At 46.9% G+C, this 20,709-nt stretch overlaps 2 protein-coding genes across 3 annotated transcripts in view; both read right to left on the reverse strand.

Annotated features, from left to right (window-relative positions):
- ANTXR1 (ANTXR cell adhesion molecule 1) overlaps positions 1 to 8,720 on the reverse strand; it is a 79,028-nt gene extending 70,308 nt beyond the window's left edge. Inside the window, exons 1-2 of the mRNA XM_048290179.1 lie at positions 8,198 to 8,720; positions 598 to 669 (exon numbers count right to left, since the gene is read on the reverse strand). Coding sequence (XP_048146136.1) covers positions 598 to 669; positions 8,198 to 8,349 — 224 coding nt within the window. The 5' untranslated portion in view covers positions 8,350 to 8,720. The remainder of the gene's footprint in view (positions 1 to 597; positions 670 to 8,197) is intronic.
- A 3,566-nt stretch (positions 8,721 to 12,286) lies between these two features.
- LOC125319146 (gastrokine-1-like) lies at positions 12,287 to 15,567 on the reverse strand. 2 transcript variants are annotated; one of them, XM_048290183.1, is made up of 6 exons: positions 15,493 to 15,567; positions 14,848 to 14,901; positions 14,562 to 14,702; positions 14,296 to 14,406; positions 13,799 to 13,934; positions 12,287 to 12,562 (listed from the first exon to the last, which is right to left on the reverse strand). In XM_048290183.1, the coding sequence occupies exons 1-6, from the start codon at positions 15,502 to 15,504 to the stop codon at positions 12,474 to 12,476; spliced, it is 543 nt and encodes a 180-aa protein (XP_048146140.1). In that variant the 5' UTR covers positions 15,505 to 15,567; the 3' UTR covers positions 12,287 to 12,473. The 2 variants fall into 2 exon arrangements, with proteins under 2 accessions (XP_048146140.1, XP_048146139.1); XM_048290182.1 differs by lacking the exon at positions 15,493 to 15,567 and adding an exon at positions 15,326 to 15,416.
- Positions 15,568 to 20,709: the final 5,142 nt, after the last annotated feature.

The following is a 20,709-nucleotide window of genomic DNA, read 5'->3' on the forward strand; positions in this document are numbered from 1 at the left end:
ACACAACCACACAGGACACTCTGCCATCCCAGTTACAACTCAACAGGATGGAAGACACGCGCAGACCAGGAAAATGTACTTTGCCCTGGGCCTTCTTAGTCGAGGGAAACCGTGGGGAATCCTTGTAAAAGACGTGAAGAACACTTGCATCACAACCTTGGGACTGCTAAAACCAGAAAGGCTTAAAGGCACCCTGGTGTCCCCACGGAGATGAGGGAAGGCTCGTTATGTTTGTCACAACTCATTCCATCCCCTATCCCGAGGGATTCTCATGCAGAGCCTGAAAGCTGCAGCCACAGGCTCTCCCTGCAGCCCCAAACGTCTGTACCTCAGGCAGCAGCTCGGAGACAGGAGGATCCCTCCCTCACAGAAACAAGGTTTGATCCGTGGAAAGCAGGCAGGAATAAACGGAATTGGCTTATCTCCCCCCACTTCCCACATAACAGAAACTTGGGGAAGAGCAGTCAATGGGAGATCTGAGAAAAGCATCAAGAGCCCTTTCTCCACCACAGCCCCCAGTGGGAAGCGGCATATGCTGAGACTGGGAGCCCCAGGCACCCCCTCAGATTCCACCCAGGGACCTGCAGCCCTCCTTACCTTATGAACTTGCGGGCCAAGTGTTCCACAAAATGATAGATCTCATTCCAGTGGTGCAGGACGCTTCCCGATCTAGGGACACAGTGATTACAGGACACATTAGTTGACGTATCCCCAGCCATATGCTCTGTCACACATTGCTCAGTGAGGCATTTGCTTCTATTTTGTCCAACACTCACTGCCCATACTCTTCCTTTAAAGAGAGATCAAACTGTAATTGACATTTCCCACTTAACTTTAAAAAGCAAGAACAATTCCCACTCCATGCAAATGTTTGAGGCTACCCTTGGCAGTAGCTTGTGGCAGCTAGGCTGGACCTTAACACAGCCTTAACCAAATAAACCTGATGTGAGAGAAGAGCTGTCTCTCTGCACAATGTTTCAGATTAATTCCACCCACTCACTTCCAAACCATTACACAGAGCTTTTAGCTCAAGTGTATTCTGAGAATTGCATGCAGTTGGAGGAACAGATTATTGAACTTCTCCAGTGTTTCCACTGTGCCAGAGACTATGAAAAGTAAAACACCTTAGTCCACATCTCAGCTGCTCTGGTTAATTCTTTCACACCTCAGTTAAAGACAAAACAAACTAATTTTGCTCCTCAGGAGAATAAACCATAGGCTATAATGGGATTGGATTATTCTTCGTTATGTTGTAAGAACGAGGAAAAAATTAGGTTAATCAGAATCTTTCAGCACAAAATGCCCCTTCTGGCATAAACACTTCTATGAACACTGGAATATTAATATTGGAAAAAATTTCCTTCCTAGAGTTGGAAAATAAATGTGTCATCACTTATTTAATTCATTGAGTACAATTAGAAATATTTATTGGGGAAATAACCATTCCAGCTTTAACAGAAACTTCATTGATCTGCAGCCTGAGGAAGAAAGATGAACATTTGAGATGGTTTTTCACTTCACAGGAAGAAAAGGCATCTGAGCTGTTCTGTTCTACCTCAGCTCTGGCAATGCCAGTGCAGAGCCAGAGCAGGTTTCCCCGAGCCTGGGGCATCCACCCCAGTCTGGCCGCTCAGGGCCTTGCTGCCCTTGCAGAAGCATGAGAAGCACGCAGAGTTCATTGTGTGGGTCAGAGACACTTCCTGCCCCCTTTCCCCACACCTGCTTTGCATTCACAGCCATGCAGGAAGAACCTTGGCCTTTCCCTCCTGCTCCACGATTCCTGGAGCTGTTCTTTCTCTGTATGACCCCAATCTGTCCATGCACTGAGGACCTTTGCTCACGTACAAAAGCGTGCAAAAACTGTGACCCTGCCAGCTCCTGCTGCACAAAGATCCCAAAAGCATCAGTTTGAGGATGGCCTTACAGACACCCTGCTCAGGGTGGGACAGATGGCAGAGCAGGTGTGATCATAAGCAAGTGCTCCTAGTGCTGAATTATTTCTTGGCTCTTTTTCGTCAGACCAGGACATGACACCATGGCTTGTTCTCCACACAAACGTGTGCCAAAGAGGGCTAAGGGAGCACCAGTAGCAAAGGTCTTGACAAACCAATTAAACCACAGACAGTGGGAAAACTGGCGTCATAAGAGATGAGGGGTGAGGTACAACAGGACTCGCTCTCAGACAGGAAACTGAGCTCCTGCCCCATCCAAACTGTAAATTGATAGAACAGAGACACGCAAAGCTCAGCCCCAGGTGCAAATTCCCCTTGGATGTATGGGATAACTCTGAGACCTTGGACACCATAGGCACTCCAGTCCCAGCAATGCCAAATAGCCCAAATCATTTCCTAGAACTGGCCTGGAAAATCAGTATTGATTGTCCTTATGTGAGGCATAAAAGAAACACTTGACTTTATAGCAAGGGTCGCGTCAGTCTCCAGAAGACGTGGAAAGCCAAGGCTTTGATAATCATAAACCAATTTGTCCTTGCTTCAATTAAACAAGTGTCACTTTAGACCGTACATCCACCTCCCAAAAAACACACCTCAGTGAAGTTTCCCACGTCTCTGGACCCTTCTGGTAGCAGACACGTGGAGCTGGGACCAGCAGCCCCTGCCCAACCTCCTCCCAGCCATCAGGTAAAGTGACCACACCACTCTCCACGTTAAGGGAAAACTCTGGCAGCAGGACACTGCCCTGGGAGCCCCCTTAGCCTTGGGTTGTTTCTTCCCCCCTGAGCAAAAGCTGATCATCCCCTCAAATGACTCTTGCAGCTGGGAAGGACACCCAGCCACATCAGGTGTGCAGGTTGTCTCACCGAGCCTTGACACTTCCCGTGGCTCTGGAGTCCTGCATTTCTGAAAAGAGTGCTTGCCAGAATAAAGCTCAAAACCCAGTGGCTCAGTTCCCACCAGAGATGTGCCAGTCAATGAGTCCACAGCACATGCTGGGAAGCGTTTGCTTTTCCAGCTCTCGTTCTGCTGGTCTGAGGTGGCTTGGGCAGTTTCTACAGGTGAGCAGTGCTTTTTAGTTCTTCACACAGATACAAATTCAGCTGCTGCTGCACCTCCTCCACTTCATCGTCCTCACTGTGCTGTCCCACCAGCAGTCCCATCTTCCTGCCCTCTGGAACACCACCAGTTACAGCTCTTTTTCCATGAGATCTTCCCAGGTATCCATTAACACACCTCAAGTTCAGGAGCAGCAGAAGTTAAATGCCTATTTTAATGAAACTTCTTACCACTGCTGCAATCATAAAACCAAACCCACTCTATCCATAAAGGGAGGATGATTTCTGCTCAGTTCCCAAGGCCCTGGAGTGGGATCACTGGAATAGTCTGCAGTCCAGTTTTTCCCCCATCTCTACCAGAGCAAGCTGTAACAGCTCTAACAAAAACAGTGTTCACACTTTTGCTGACCACACATCATTCCTTCCTGCACAGCAATTCCCACCTGAGCCAGACAGCTCCGTCTGCCTGGAGTTCATTTCTCCCTCTGGTGTCAGGGGCCAGAAATGCCCAGGTCTGCACTTGAAAAAAGCACTCCTTGTACATAAAATGCATTTTCTGAAACACACTTCAGACTTCTTACATTCTTCACTTAGCATAAAATGGACAAACCCAATACCACCAACCTTTCTGCAGTCAGTGCAACGTTTACAAAACCAGCATTAGCCCACGGTGTCCACCTCCTCGAGCTGCATCATTCCGCAGCCACACTGTGAAAGACTTCCCTTGTACAGTGAGGCAGGCCAAAAACTCTGAGTAGGACAAGCATTTCTAGAGTCTAACTGTAAGATAAGAAAAGCCAATTTTCAAATAGTTCTCTCTTCATATTCCCAAAAGAAACAAGAAGATCAGCGAGCCAATGCTTTGCAGCTGAATGGTTGATGCTATAAACTTGCAAATTAAGAAAAGGCTCATCGTGAGGATGCCAAAATCTCTTCTGGAGAGGGCCCAATAAATGGAAATTAAACCTAAGTAAACTGTTCTCTTTAACAAGAGAGTGATCCATTCTGTGGTCAGCTCCACTGGCATTCTGCACATCCAAAGGGAATGCAAGTGTAGAGAGAGACACTGCAGTGGCTCCAGCCACGCTCTGGCCAAGCCCTGCCTTCAGCAGGTGCCTTCCCCCTTCTCACTGGGACAAGATGCTCCAGAACCCAAAGCTGCAGCAACTCAAACCTCCCTAGACTTGGTCTTTTTTGCACGTTTTAGACTCCACTTTTCCACTTCTGCTGTTGCACCTTCTCAGAATTCCCAGGGGTTTATTCAGTTCACAAACTAGGAGAGTCACAGAACCAAGGCCACACTCTTGCATTGAGGCCTCACATGTGTTATGTGCTCTGCAGCTGACCAAAGGACATAAAGACACTTGGTTCAGAGGCTGATATTGATCAAAAAATCTCCTTAAGCTTTCATGGCTTTGGACAAACTCCAGGAAGTCTCTTGGCTCTCAGAGATGACATTTAGCTCAGAAGTTGTGCAGCATCTCTTTATTGAGCTCTTCAAAAATAACACAAATGAGCCAAAAAGTGTCCTTTGTCTTTCCAAATACTTCAGGAGCAATTCTGAAAGCCCTCCATAGCACAGAGATGTCTGAGAGATGATGCAATTCTTTGAGGAAACGCTATTATCGCGTGCCACACTTCACAGGAGACAGCTCACCGAGGACACTGCCAAACACTGGAGGTCACAGGGTCCACAGAGGCTCAGTTCAGGGCAGGACAAGCCTCTAAGCCCAGTCTCAGTCCAAGAACATCCTTCTCCTCCTGGCTGGTAGGGGGTATGCAACAAACCAACTAATAAACAAGTAGCCGTGGACTTCATTTACATCAGTCAGCAGATAAGGCACAGAGTGCTGCAGGCACACACTGGATCCTGGCTGGAAGGAAGCTCCTGCCCATTCCTTTTACCAAGGAACGGTTATCTAAGATGCACCACTGGGTAAAAAACGCATCCACAGGTCCTGACTGGCAAGGATTTCACACATGAGCTCAGCTCGCTGCAATTGCCTGCCCTTGGCAGACTTGGGAGTTAATTACGTTCCTTCAGGCAACAAGCAAAAAGACACAAAAATGCACAAATTTCTCCACCCTGCCTTGCTGGCATCCCTCAGCCCTCATGCTAACACAGAGGAAAACCATCCCTCCACATCTTGCAAGCCCCTGCCATCCCAACAAAATGCACACCTCGCTCTGGATGCAGGCCTGTGATCCTGGAAAGAAACCCAGGGAATCACTCGCTAGGTCAAAGAAGAGCAGAGATGGTTTTGAATCTCTTTCTGCAGACACTGGGTGTCACCATTCCCTGTGTTTGTTCCTCTGAGAGCAGCTGGAGCATTCTGCAGCTCTGAGTGCTGTGGGGAGCTCTGCTCCGGGGCTCACTTCCCCAGGGAAAGGAGCAGATCCTGAGGCTCAGGCTCCCTGCCTGGGGTCTGCCTGTTCCCATCCCATCGGGGCCCTGTGTCTTCCACACTCTGAGTGCAAATCTGGACTTGGAATCCTGCTTAAGTGGCAGTAACTACAGCTACTCAAGCTACTCTCAAAGGAACAAACATCAGCCTCTCCAGAGCAGGAGCTTCACTTAGTGCAACTGGTTAAAAACAGATCCACTACCTGGCTGGATGAGGAAGGGATCACAGGAAACAGCTTGGATTCCTTGCTTCATTTTGCCAAGGACCTCTCAGAGCCAAGATTTCTTTCACACACGTACAGTTCCTTGCGTGTTTTCTGCACGTGGGCAGGAACCCCCCATTATCTGCCCACCACAGGAACGATCCCTGTGACACACACAGGCTGCAGCAGAAGGCTGCTGAGAAGACTCAGGTGTTACTCCTGCAGAATTCCTTCAGAACCCAAACAGCAAAGGGCACACAAGGGTACCTGAAACAACAAATAGCTACTCTAAAGAGCAAGTAGCTACTCCAAACATCAAATAGCTACTCTAAATAACACACAGCTTGAGACTAAATTGAGAAAATAGATGCAGTTTGAGATTTTGCAATCCAAAGACAAGCGCCATGGTCTGTGGAAGGTTCCCTGTCCATGGCATGAGGCGGAACCAGATGATCTGTAAAGACCTTTCCAACTCAAACCATTCTATGATTCCATGGAAGTGTTAAAGGCTACGGGATAACCAACTCCACCACAATAAATCTCTCCTCAGAGGTTAAACAACCAGGCCCCATGGTGTATTGTACTCAGGAACAGCTGAAAAACCACAACGCCCCTCCAAATTCCACTGGAGACCAAGGAAATTTTTACATCAGATCCTGTTCATTTCTGCAGCAGAAAAATCCCAGAAACAGGAATTCTGCAACTGTCAAAGCAGGATTTTTGTTGGATACCTTGATACATACACTGGGGCCAGCCTGCCTGCTTTAAAGTTTGTGCCAAGGCTTGTGTTTCCACCCAAATCCATAATCCCGTGAGCGAGGCTCAGAAGTCATGGATTTTAGTGAGGGAACAGCACAGAATTTGAATTAAGGGTCTGCCAAAATTACATTAACACAGCACATCCATGAGATTTGAGAAAACCTTCAATCCTGCTTCAGCTTCCAGGGAAATGCAGTTGACAAAAAGCTCTCTGCAGTACAAATCATGCTCTGGGTTTGTTTAGGTTTGGGATTTTTCCATTTGTAGCAATAGAGTTATTCCAACTAATAACTGAAGAGGAGCAAAATGAATAAGCCAGGTAGATCTTTCCACTGAATAAAATAAATAAATCCTTCCCCCTAGAGCATCAGGACAACTGGCACACTGAAGCAGCCACTGTCTCGGTCTTAGATTTTTACCCAGTATTTTGTAATAAAGGGTTATGTAATTCCAAGTCATTTATACTAATGGAATGTGGGAGCTACTGCAAAACACTCAAGAGGATCAGTCAGAAACTTCGTCTGTGAGCACTTTTGGCAACTTGCAAATACTTTCCTGTCTGTGAAATTTATGGTTATTAATGTCAGTGCCATGGCTCTGGCAGGCATAATCTCCAGTATTTCCAAGCCTTTGGTTCCAAATAACTGTTCTTGATCAAGAAAATCAGGACAATCATTTCAGCTAGTATTTTTTAAGTTTGGGTTTTTTTTTAAATTGTTGTATTGCTTTAGTATGAAGCTTTCCAAAGCTCAGCACAAAATGATTCCACATTGCTCCATCCACATCTGAAAAAAGCAGCACTCTGACAGTGCCAAGGAGATGACAGTGTCACAATTAGCGATGAAAAAGCAGGGTGGGAAGTTACCTTCAGTACAAACAGCTAAACAGTAAATATGCATTTGATTAACAGAGGAAACAAAGAAAGTGTGACTCAGCGACAGAAAATAAAGCTCTCTTTAAATGAGGCACTCTAGCTATTCTCCATCCCGGCAGCTGAATTCAGCCCCTTCCGAAGGGAGCAGCCCCGCTCCGGGCTGGGTTTTACCTTCGATCGCTGCTCGGGGCAGAGGGGCCCGGGGGGCAGAGGGGGTTCGGGGGGCAGAGGGGGCTGAGGGCACGGCCCGGGGGGCTGAGGGGGTTCGGGGGGCAGAGGGGGCTGAGGGCACGGCCCGGGGGGCTGAGGGGGTTCGGGGGGCAGAGGGGGCTGAGGGCACGGCCCGGGGGGCTGAGGGGGTTCGGGGGGCAGAGGGGGCTGAGGGCACGGCCCGGGGGGCTGAGGGCACGGCCCGGGGGGCTGAGGGGGCTGAGGGCACGGCCCGGGGGGCTGAGGGGGCTGAGGGCACGGCCCGGGGGGCTGAGGGGACCCGGGCACGGCTCCAGGCTGGCGAGCGCTTCCTCCACGTTCTCAGCCCTGGAGCCGGGGCTGCAGGAATAACCCCGCACGCCCCGCTGTCCTGAGAGCCCCGAGCTCCCCGGCTCACGGGAAAACCGGAGCGGACCTGGGGCTGCCCCGCTCCCAGGCGCTGTTTGAAGAAACTCGAGTGCGCACTCGAGTTCGAGTACACACAAAGCTCCCGCGTCGGGAAAATTTATAAGGATGTGATTTACAGAGCACAACGGGGTTTAGGCACTGGACCTATCGAAGAAGTTACCACAACAATAACAAAGCAAGCAGTCGGGAGTTTCAGAGGTCCCTCGGGGACGCAGTGACTTCTACAAAACCAAAATCCAAATAAAACCTCCTCGATATCAGCATGTGCCGTTCCGGTTCCTGCCTAGTGAAAGAACTCTGTGAAAAAGAACAAAGTAGGACTGACTTACTTGTCCAGAATGAAATACAAATCAAATCCTCCGTAGCAGGCAGGACCACCATTCTCTCTCTTTCCGCCGTGTCCATCACAGGTGAGTGTAAAAATTGCTAGGAAGACACATTTGAAGCCAAATCTCAAGATGCTTTGCTTTGCAATGGCCATTATATCCAGAGAGGAGGAGAAAAAGAAATCTCTTCTTCCAAGGCTCCTTTATTTCACAGGTTTCTCCACAAAAGCCATTCAATGACCTTTAAATATATATATGTATGTTGTATTCCTCAAAACTCCACTTGCAACAGTTGTCCACAGAAATTGCAAGACTTTCCCCCTTGTTTCCCTTGCACTTCTGTTTCTTGGTTTCAGATTTCAAGATGCACAATACTGTATTTCACCTTTTTTTTTTAAAGGGACTTGACCCTCAGTCTCCCTTGCAGCTCTCGGAACGCAGCACCATTGTTTGGCAAGAGCAGGAGCAGCCTCCTCACAAATCTTGCTTTGTCACAGACTTCAGAAAATACAGGGAGGGTTTGTGGCTTCCCCCCCCTTAATTATTATTGTTATTATTAAAGATGGCAAGCTCTACTTTTCCTCAGCAAAAGAAGCTCAGAGAATGCCATCTCGTGGCCAAAGCTCGGGCCGAGCAGAGTCTGCTTCTCAGCATATTTGTGCACTGAGCACGTTAACACCCCACAGCAGCTGCAGGTACCAGGACAGAGGCCGAGTGCTCACAGCAGGCACCCAGCTCCGTGCAGGAAATCACAGCCTGGCCTGGGTTGGGAGGGACCTAAAGTTCATCCCAGCCCACCCCTGCCATGGCAGGGATACCTTCCACTGCCCCAGGGTGCTCCAAGCCCCGTCCAACCTGGCCTTGGGCACTTCCAGGGATCCAGGGGCAGTCACAGCTCCTCTGGGAATTCCATCCCAGCCCCTCCCCACCTTCACAGCGGGAATTCCTTCCCGCTATCCCATCTAACCCTGCCCTCTCCCAGTTTAAGGCTACTCACCCTTGTCCTGTCCCTACATCTTTGTTTCCCACATAGGCACCCCCTGAGTTTAAAGACCTTTAAATACCCAGGGCAGCTTCACAAGAGTGAAAAGCCATGCCAGGCATCATGCCTTGCATTTTCTCAGTCCTGAGGAATACTCAGCAGTGCCTGTGACTTATGAAGCAGTCTGGCCCAACTCACCATCCTCACCAAACTCTTCCTCCTCCAAGAAAATTCGATGGAAAATGTAAATTAATCTACACTCACCTCTCCTTCCACAAGCACACCACAGGATCTAAAACCAGAGCAGGACAGCTCAAAAGGAACCCCTGTGCCAGTAAAAGCTAAACTGGAGGTACCGGGATTGGGAGCTCCCAAACTTCCCTCACAGACCCTCAGGCCAGACCAGCAAACCCATCCGCCTAAGTGCCAACACCTGGTGAGTGGAGCAGCTTCAGTGGGGGGTTCAGGGGATGCAATGCACCTGGCTCAGGCTTTCCAGCTGCCCTGCACTGCTTAAAGCATTGAATTTGCCTTTAAAACATCCTTCACGAAAGCAAACAATCTGAAGGAAGACCAGAGAAAGCAGCAGGATGGGGTGCAAGGGAAAGCGACAAACTGTGGTAAAAGACTGTGACAGAAGTGAAAATGTCCGAGTGCCACACGTGTCAGCCACCTCGGTGCACTGATCATCCAAACTTTGGGAGTGTTCTCCCTCCCACACCTGGCCATGCTCAGCAGTGCCCCGGCTCCATCACCCCCAGTATGGGTAACAGAGACGTGGGCAGATGGAACCTCCTCAGTCCTGCTGTCAAATCCTGGTCAAAGCTGCAGCTCTGGTCCCTTGGAGATCCCTTGGAAGCAAAGCTTGTACAGGGCTAGACAGGAGCAGAAACAGATGTTTTATGGGTAGCTGTGAAAAAGATGGAGCAGTCACCTGCTGGTCTGCAGAGCCAGGGGATCTGGGTGCTCAAACCCTCCCAGGGGAGGCTGCTGGAGATGTCAAAGCACAGAGCTGTAGCTTCTGTGGCCAGCAAGGGTGCGAGGTGAGTGAGTAAGGTTTGGGGATTTTAAAGTTTTATACAGCTGTTCTGGGCCAAATCAGTTTGTAGTTACAAAGTGGAGTTACCCAAATCCTGGGGCTGGGCATGGAGAGTTTTGTGTGTGTATTTGAACGTTGTGCTGCCCTAAGGAAGGGGATGAGAATGGTCTGTGGATTCTCTTTTTGTGTGTGTGTGTGTGTATATTTTAAAAGAAAATGAGCTCAATGAAGGATGTAAAACACAGAAGGGTAGAAGAAAAGCTTCCCCTTTAGAGACTGATGTTCTGGTTTGAAGAAATTTTGGAAAAGTACTTAAGCCAGCTTCAGATCTGAGGTATGGCTAAGACTCCTGGCCACAGCCAGATATGTCTTGTTGTCATCGGCTTGGGATCTCTGTCTGCCTAGAGGTTAAAAGCAGAGTGATAATCTCTTCCATTTGTTTCTCACTGGCTCTGAGATGAACAAATACTTCAAGTTAAAAAAAAACCCAAACAAAACAAAGAAAAAGCTGTACCTCAGGAAAATAACTTTGGCATGGAGTTAGCAGAGGGAAAGAAGAGGGAATGAAGGAGGAGATCAGATTCTTTGTGTAGCTGTGGGTTCAGACTGACAGAAGGCCCAGGAAAGCTCAGGGAAAAGCCAAGGAATGAAGCATCAGATGAAGCTGGGAGCACCCTGAGATGGAGGGAGCTGCTGACAAAGTGGAACACCGAGCTTTATGCTGCAGTTCTGAATTTCTTGAGGACTGATCCTCTTCATATGCCTGCCTTACGAGTGTGTATTTTTGTTTATGATATGGTTAGAGCAGCATCAACACTCAAGCTCATGTGGGACAGAGGAGGGGCACTGGAATTTGTCTGCCCTCCCCCCCCCACTAAAAATGCCAGAAACAAAAATGTGAAGATTGCAGGTTGTGTGTGAGAGACCTACCAGGGCTTGGGAAGACTGAGTGTATTCTAGTCTTTGTGTGAGAGCCAATAACGAGGTGTTTTAATTGCACACAGCTGTACAAAGGGTAATTAAGCCCCAGCTGGTGCCCTGGGGTTTGGGAGCACCTTTGGGTGGTTCTGGGGCTGGTTCTCTTTGGCTCCCAAAGGTCTGACCACCTACATGGTGGGTAATGGCTTTTGTCAAGATCTAAAAATCACGTTCCCTGTTTTTCAGGGGGCATCAGGAAGCTGTTTCAGCACCGTGTGGAAGCTCCCTACACCACCCAGTGTTATTCTCACAATTAAATTCTCGCTGCACAGGAATTCCTGCCCCGTGTAGACACGTCCTTAGTCACTGGCTGTATCTCTGAGTGCTGTAATTCAGCACAGCTGTGCTGGTCCTGGCACCACGACACTCTCCCGGTGCTGTGGGATAGCGGACTCCTCTGGATGGGAGTTGGGTGACTTTTCCAACTCAGTTGTGCAACTCGAGGCTGACACTCAGTGGCCAAGAGGATTCTTTACGTCCCTGGACTGCTCTAATTTTTCAAGGGATCAAGAGCTCCCTTGTCTCTTGCTTTTATCTGACTTTTCCCTCTGTGATTTTATTTGCCTCTGCTGTAACATGTAAGTCTGCAATGCGTAATTTTTTTGGTGAGTCAAGTTTGTTCCACCAGCTTTTTTAACAGGGGCTGCTAACTCTGTGCACGGATGGAACTCTTCCCTGCAGAGTGTTACACTAAGCACACAGATGAAAATATATTACTTGTAATATAGTAAATAAAATAGAAGAAGATGTCACAGGGAATAGTGCCACCATAGTCTAAGAAGGTGTCCTGGTTTCAGAAATCAGCCTGACTGGGAATGAGTGGCAAAAGCACCCCACTGTGCCTGGCCAGGAGGCTCCATTCATCCTTGGCACGGGCTACCTCAGATTATTTCAAGTACCCAAAGTGGTACCAGTGGGTTTTTGGTATGGCTGCCTTGGAGATGGAGGAAAGGGCTTGCCCAGATCTCTGGGTGTGCATTGTGAATTGAGAGCTGGCAATGAAAAGAGCATTTGAAGGGCTCAAATGGGGCAAAATATTTTTGTGGAGGTATTCTTAGATGAAAAAGGGTAGAGTAATAACAAACAAGGAGTCAATCCATGATAAAGGAATTTAATTGATAGCTCTGCTCACCAATTGATCGGTTTCAGTACTCAATCCTCATGAAGGAACCTCTTGAAAGAGGAGATGCCAGGGAATAACTCCATCAGGGCTGGCTTTGGACAGCAGCTGCAAAGCTGCAGCTGGAGCATCCACACAAGGTTCAAGAAAGGTATGATTTTCACACATAGTTATTGTTATGGCAGTATGTGAGGGCCAGGTATTGGAGGACTTCAAGTTTGATGCATGACCCGAGATTGAATTGTGGTCCTTTAAAAACAAGAAAAGAAAAACAATTACCATGAGACATAGACTAAGATGCTGTTAAGTGCTCTGTGCATTCACTGACAGCCCTTAAGACCTGGCACATTGCAGTTCCTTTTCAATCCCATTGAGCCCTCCCAGGTGACAGAGTCAATGCTTAAAGCAAAGCAAGCAGTGAGGAGGTGCATTCCTGCTATGCCAGAATGCACCATCCTGAGCCTGAGCTGAAAAACATCTTTCCATGAATGGGCTGGAGACAATGAGCTGGCAGGAAGGCTCAGAATACTTCCATGGTGCTTCAGTATTAACTCCTCTGAGCAAAACTTAGTTTCCTTGGATATATGTAAAACAAATATATTTTTTTCCCATCGGTACAAGAAATTGTATTGGAAGTGATCAAATTACAATTAAGGTACCCACAGCAACTCAGCTGATTTATGCCCATCTCCATAGCAATGGCTGCCTTTCTACAGGAGGGTGCTGGTGTTGCTCAGAGCCAGGCAGGTTCTGAAGGATTGCTGCACTAGGAATGTTTGAGCTGTACGAGGGACAGATTCCCTTGGAGAGCCCAAAGAGCACCAGCTCTGTGGCTCAGCAAGGAATGCCCACAAAGACGTGCTCTTGAAACCCCTTTGGCATTTCCCGTGCAGAAATCGGGGCTCTATGGCACTCGCTCCTGGGAATCCCGATGGCTGGGCATTACAGGGTGAGGCTGCTGGCAGTTCACGGGCCCAGGCATATGGGCTGTGACGTTCTGCAAGAATCCTACCAAGTGCAGGTCATTAAAGCCCTGGGGAATGCGACTGCTGCCACTGAGAAAAACCTCGAGGGATTGAAGCCGCTTGGCTTAGTGTTGTGAAGCACCGGGGTTTGGTGGCTGCCTGGATCACACTCATCAGCAAGCTCTGCCCTGAAGGACAGCGGTTCTTAGAATGACCCATTTTCTTGACTGGGCATTACAGGGGAGCTCAGTGTGGGTTGAAACACTCCGGGCCCAAATCGAAGCCCCCTTAAGCTTTGTGGAAAGCAGCTGTAAGGGTTTGGTTTGGGTCATTTCTGGGGGCTGTGACACCACCCTGTTGCAGTCCTGATCTGCGGAGATGCCAAACCCTTTGTATAACTGCTGCAGCCCTTGGTTTGTGTGCACCTCAAGGTGCAAGAGCAGCAATTGTGCCTTGGTCATTCCCTAAGGGAAACAAACACCAGGTCACTTAGAGACACAATTCCCATGCTTGCACTCACCGTGAACTTCATAGGCCACGTAAGTTGTGAGTCCGATGCACATAGAGAAGGTGTCTGGTCCATATGATTCAAGGTCACGAACAATTGTCTTGACAAGGGTGAATGTGATTTCCTTCATAGGGGATCTCTGATGATTCTGGTTTTAAACATCACATAACAGCATTGAGCAAGATCAGTGCCCCAATCCCTTTAATTCCAGGCGTACTCCTAGTTTTAGTTGTTATAAAGGTTTTAAGAGTAACCTAAGTGAGCTACAACATTGGCAAAACATGTAAACCCTCCACTGGAAGCATCTGAATGAGAGTATTCCAATTTTTCAAATGTTTAAAGTTATAGTGTTGTAAAATGTCATTGAAATTGATAAAAATATCTAATTAAAGGTGTGATGAACCTGGTCTTTAAAGTACCTGTTTGTTTTGAAAATAACAAGGTCTTGCATATCTGTTTACTTTGCCTTAGTTATAACTTTCCAAGTAACTGCTCCTTTTCAATCTTACCCTGATGTGTGCAGCCAGCTGGGGAAGTGCATCAAAACTGGGCATCTCTGTTCTGTTCATTATGGAAATGTAGCAAGCTTTCTCTGGCAGCACTTTGGTTGCCATAAAGCCCTGTAAAAGAAAGTTACTGACCACTTGGAATTTATTCTTTCAGTCATTAATATTGGAGTTACGTACATATCAAAAAAAGTAATAAACCAGTTTTTACTGAATGTGTGAGCAGTCTCCTCATCCAGGCTCTGAACAAGCCTGCTCCCTGCACTCACCGTGTCGTAGTTCCAGATGGTTTTCCAGGACCCATGGTTGGTCTTTTGCTCAATACTTGCCACAAGCCATTTCCTATTGATGGTCATAATTTGGTAGCCTCCACCAATGGAGATTTTCTTGCTTATATCTGTCTGTTGATGCTAGAAAAACAAATGAAAGAACACTTAGGCTTTCAAGTGCTTATCTCCCCAAGGCTTTAGGAAAATGAAAGGTTCAAGGACATCTCATGAAGCAGGGAACATAGAAAGAGCAGCCATTCATGTGGAAATTGGTCACTGTACTCACGTAATCAGCAAGGGCTGGAGTCAGGACAAGTCCAAGAAGGACTGCAGTCAAAATCTGGAATGAAAATCAAATACAAAAGTGTACCTGCAGCTCTGGCTGACAAATCCGGTCATGAGAATCCTCCTTCCCTTTTCCTAATCTGATGTTTAAGGGTCCTCCTTTCATCCTGGCATTGCAACAGTGCCCTAAAAGGGAGTCACCCTTGCTTTACCCCAGGGTGCTGCACAGGAGACACATTTCCCACTTGCTCTTTCAAGAGCTGAATCTGCAGTTGTTTCTCAGACCTGTGCAGGCACACACAGGTATTTTACAAGAGTGAGGAGAAAGCTTTTCCATTTCTCGTGCTCTGGCATTACAGGGAAGGGGTTGATCCACTAGTGCAGTGCTCCAGTTGTGCAAAAGCGTTGACAATGATGGACATGGATTAGGCTTCCTGCTTTCTGAATCATGTACAGGCAAGCTGTGAAAAGATCCTTACCTCCTCAGCTCCTTTGGGGAACAGGGGCTGAGCTCTCATTCTGGAGGAGCAAAATGTCCCCAGAGAAAGCCTTTGTGCTCTAGAGAGGCAGAAGCACTTCTGAGGGATAAAGGAGTGGGTTTGGATCAAAGTTTCAGTTTATAAGGAAGAAAAGCATGCATACTTACAGGGAGATTCATCCTGACTGCAGAGCTGACGCTCCTGCAGGTAGAAAGAGCAATGTGAACCTCCCACCTTTTATATGTTTTCAGAATTAGGTGTGGAAGGGCTGAATGTTGCAATAAAATTATTTTGCCATTTGTATCCCTGCTGCATGTCACTGAAAATTATTTCCTGTTGTAACTACTTGATAAATATGGGGATTGTACTTCTGCAAATTTTTACCTGCTGGAGTCTGATGATTATGAGATAGGAGTCCAATTGTAGGCAAAAAATAAATAGGTTTTATAGCGTTTTTCTGATATGTACTGATTACTTTTGAAAATTCTCTTGAAATTTAAGACCAGATATAGCCTAGAGAAATAAAAATAGAAAAACTCTAAAAATCTTGCATTCAACAAAATAAGGAAAAGCCTTTGTACCTTCCAAAATGCACTGTACGTTCCCTGTAACCATAGCACCCACCAAATGTGGCCCAAATAGAACATGGACACTGAAAAAAACTGTTTTTCAAGAAATGGGCATTTCAAGCTGAAATATCCCACATATATGCAGGTCTGTAGTGGTCTCGTTGTGATTTTTAGGTGACAACAATATTTTTCTTCAGCTTGTCTCATTTTCTGTGGTGATGTAAATACTTATTGACAGTGGCAGTCATTCAGTTGGGGAGGTTTTTGAATATATGATATTAGTTTCAAGTTTCATTCTGTGAGCAACTTACAGCTATCACTGTAAAGATTCCAAAATTTCTTTTCAACTGCAATCCAGCCCATTATTGTAAAAAGGTGGTTTTTAAATATATATAGGCAAAAAAAAACTTGTAACCAGTGCTGCTTTTGCAGTATTAAATAAAATTCTGGTCCTGGTTTCACTGAGGCAACTCTGAAGTCCAAAGGGACATTTTTATATGTACTGCTACACCAAAGGGGGGGGGTCACATTCCTGGTTATTTAGGAGCAGCAGAGCTTGTGTGGATTTCTGTGAGAAAACACAGGGTTTCTGCATGGGCTCTGGGGTGAATCACTCTCTCCCCCAGCCCTGTCTGGCACTGCTGGAGAGAGGAACCATGCAGGATCCCTGGGAGCCAGGTGTTGTGTAGGCCTGAGTTTACCTAAAACATTCAGAATTGTGTCAAGAGCCGGAGCCCAGACCTTCCTGCAAATGCATTCACCCACTCATTTAATTAATAATGAATTAATTTAATTCATTTCCATGTATTAAAAATCATGGAAAACAACAGGATTTCAACAAGGGATTTACTCAGCTTCACTTGGAGGTGAGGAAGTAATCTGCAACCTTGTTGACCTGTCTTTATTTTGGAACACAGAGGCTGTCAGTAGCAGACTCACCAGGAGCTGGATAAGCGAGGTAGGAGGGAATTCCTCTGCACAGGGCTTGGATGCGTTTTCCATATGGGCTCAAGCTTTGGAGTCTGTTCCTCGAGATAATGAAGCGATTCTCTCTGGGTGGCAATTGGTAAGGCCCAAGTCCCTGAGCATCAAAGAAACAAACGCAGAAAACAGCATTTGGGAAAACCAAAACTGGAGTTCAGAACTCGTACACACTTCTTTGGAAACGGGGAAGGGGTTATTCCTGGGCAGTGCAACTTTAGAAGGAACTTTTACAGGGACTCAGCCCTGCTGAGAAGGTTCTCTTCAGTTCTTGGAGCCTTTGCTCAGTCAATTGGCTTTCACACCATCTGCATTTACCCTCCTACCTTGTCTCCTTGAGGTGGTGCAAGGAACTGTTTGTCAAGCCAAAACCTCTTGCACATTGTAGCAATGATGTTTTGTTTTTTTTAAAACCATCTTGAGTGTAATGCAGCCTTATTGAAAAAGTTCTTGTTGCAAACAATATACGATGAAAGAAAGAAGTGGATTACCAAAGATAAACAATTAAAAAAAAAGGCTTTATACAAAGCAAATAATCATTGGCAAAGAAAATACCGATCCTTTCAATGGTATTGTTCAGGTAAATGTGTCATGGAAGTTGACAAGGGACTTTGGTAAAAGGTAAATTGCCTCCTCCAGCAATGTCTCATGTACGATGTGTTCTCCAGCTTAAGCACGACCCCGGTGCCAGAGTGGTGTGAACTGTCATTGTGGTGCTCCTTGGAGTTTTCCTTGATGTTCCAATTTTTGGAAAAGATTAAAGGAGGTAAGGATTTAGCTTCCTGGATTCCCAGCAGTGTTTCACTCAATAAAGCATTACCTCTAGTAGCCATGTTTTGGGGAATTATTGCTCTTGGAGACCAGATTAAAGGGGAGATAATTTCTGGCCTCAGGGAGGAGGCTGGGAAGCCGTTAGTGCTGTTGTGTCAGACTTACATTCAGGCTTTATCCCGAGCTGGTGTCCATGACCTACCTGGAGCTCTTAGTGGGACTTGTGGGAGTGACACTGATTGTATTAGGAACATTGGTTGCCTGGCCAAGGCAGGGAACAAGGGATAATCACTTTCCCCTGACAGCCTTGGAACATTATCTACCTGTATCATAGCCTGAGTGGAACGGTGCCATTGTTACCAACCTGGGATACGGCCAGGGCAGAAATCTCCTGGGGACTAAGGACAATCATCTCTTGACTCTACAACCAGCAGTGCTAAGTGAGGCCTTTGAGCTCTCCTGGACTGCAGTGGGCTCCACAAGCACTTCCCTTGGAGTGGGATGTCTCCTGGAGCTTGCAAACCCTCAGGTCTGCAATACTCAAAAGACTGTCTCTGAAGACTGGGCTGATAGCCCCCACTCCTCGAGGCTCAACCCTCACCCATTGAGAAATGCAAAGGCATTTGACCTGTTTCAGTGAACTCAAGGGAAATTTTTAACAGGTACTTTTGCACACATAAATAATGATATAGACAGCTCTGGGCCTCTGTGTGTACATGAGGAATGATTAGGGTATGAATGCTGCTATCTTGGATCTATATTTTAGTCTTTGTTGTAACTGTAGTAAACCCTATTGAATCACCTTGTAAATGAGTCAATGATTAAATACTCTTAAACCCTTTGAACCCTCACCCTTTGTACCCCTGGACTCTGTGTATGCCATTCTAAAGTGATTTTAATTTGACTTTCCCCTGCAGGTTTCATCCGTGCAGTAAGCAATAGACTAAACCTTGCCATTGAACTCTGTTGACCTGTACTTTCACAAATTCATGTTAAAACCTTCTTTTACCAATACCTTTCATGGTGATTCTTTAAGTGACTGAAACCACTCATTCACAACACCCTGTTAGCAAGAGCTGGAGCCAGGAAACCACCGAGAAGCAATCACAATCTGAAAGGAGTATTTGAAATTCACAACGTTTTAACATCGTGACTGCTTATCTTCCATCAAGTTATTTTCTGTCTTAAAATAATTCTGACTTCCAGTTTACTTTGTGTACAGGCTCAGCACTTTCTGCAGTGGGATGCAGCTGAAGAGGATTTAAATGTGCAGGAGAATATTTGTTATGATGAAAAATTCATTTGTGATAACTATTGTGAAAAATTATCTTGGACGCATTTCCGTGAACATAGAATTGGTCCAAACTTTCATTTTAAAGGATTTTGATGAAAAAGGTCTGAGTGCACCTGAGTCTCTCATGTCTCATGGTTCTCCTATGCTCTCAGCAAACAGCTGAGCCCTAACTTTATGTGACTTGCTGAGACTGCTGATTTGCCTCTGAGTCGTGAAGGAGAGAATATTGTCCTGTGGACGCCTCCCGTGTGTGTGCCGCCCCTGGAACAGAGCACTTCTCTCTTTCCCGTTTGAGTAGGCATGTGGAGTTCCATCCCTGCCAAAAGGGAGATTCCACCCCTGCAGTCCCCACCCCTTTGGCATCTTCACTCTGTGAGCCCTACAGAAATCACTAAGAGTTCACTCAGTGCCAGGAAAAGCTCAAAACCGTTTAAAAGCTGCCCAGCCTTAAGAGTTTTGTGGGAAAGTGATAGGTGTACTTACAGGGAACTCCATTTGGATGGTAGGCCAGGCCAGCTCTGCTGGTAATTGATGTGTACTCTTACTTTTTATACATAATATCCCAAAGTTAAACCTGAAAATGGGTTTACCTTATTGGCATGTGCCCTGTGTTCACAGAAGCATGACGAGTTTCCTGGGGAAGTGCTCTGATAAGAGCAGGCTTTGATACCAGCCTGATTGAATTCATTGCATACAGGGAACTGAAAGAAAACTGGTCATGCTAAGCTCAATGTATTTAACAGTAACTTTTACATGGAACAAAATGATCACCAGAAGCAGAGCACAGATTGCCAGTAAACTTGTAGTGACGCTTTGTGCCGATGTGGCAAAGGACTCAGCTTGAAGTCGTACCTATAACCAAAACCACTGTTCAGACCAAGGGAGGTGCTAATCTTGCTGTGTTAAAAATGTTCAGTGAGTCCCGGGAGATCACGAGGTTGGCTCTAAACCGTAGGAATTGCTGAGTTCTTCTGCTGACCTTCCTTTCCGAGCTCATTCAGCATCTGCTTTCTGGTTGTCAGACATGGCCCTGAGAATCTTCAGAATCTTCCCAGAGCTCCTTCAGGAGAGTAGCAGCTGATTATGGACTAAGGGCTGATTTGAGAAAGGGCCCATAAACTAGAGGTAGCAAAACACGTGTGAGGGAGGAGCAGTGACATGGGGCACTTTCTGTCACCTGCTACTTAGGAAGTCGATTTTAATCTTTCTCTGACTTTGACAGTGATACACAGAGCCATGGCCCAGGAGCCTGTGGTAATTTGGATTTGCTTTTTCCCTGTGCCTGTTCCAGGTTCCAGAAGCAGCACTCCCAGAGGAGCTCACTTGCCAACTCCCAAAGTGCTTTGTATTTGAGAGCAGTTCTGCCAGTCCCCGTGTGCTGGCTGTGCCCTTGGCTGCAGTTCAGGGTGGGTTTGCACACTAAAGCTTCCTCTGCCTTGCCAGAACGGCGCGACGGGGACTCGGTGTCGCTCGGAGCTGATGTCTCTGAACACTCTTCTCCTGTGCCATCCACTGCTGAGGATCATTGCTGCAGCTGTTCCTGCAAAAGCCAGGGGATCTTGCTTTCTTCGGGAAGGGGAGGCCCAGTTCTCACTTGTGCTGCTCAGGGCCACACTGTGTCCTTCTGCTCCTGCCTGGGGCCTTGCTGGGGCTCTGTGAGTGCCGAGGAGGTGCAGCAGTCTGCCAGCACTGTGAGCGGAGCACTCGGCTTTTCATCTGTTTCACATCCACTTCGTACTTTGCTCAAGGTGTCAAATACGGTGAATGAA

Source organism: Corvus hawaiiensis, chromosome 36 (assembly GCF_020740725.1).
Source record: "Corvus hawaiiensis isolate bCorHaw1 chromosome 36, bCorHaw1.pri.cur, whole genome shotgun sequence".
Taxonomy (NCBI): Eukaryota; Metazoa; Chordata; class Aves; order Passeriformes; family Corvidae; genus Corvus; species Corvus hawaiiensis.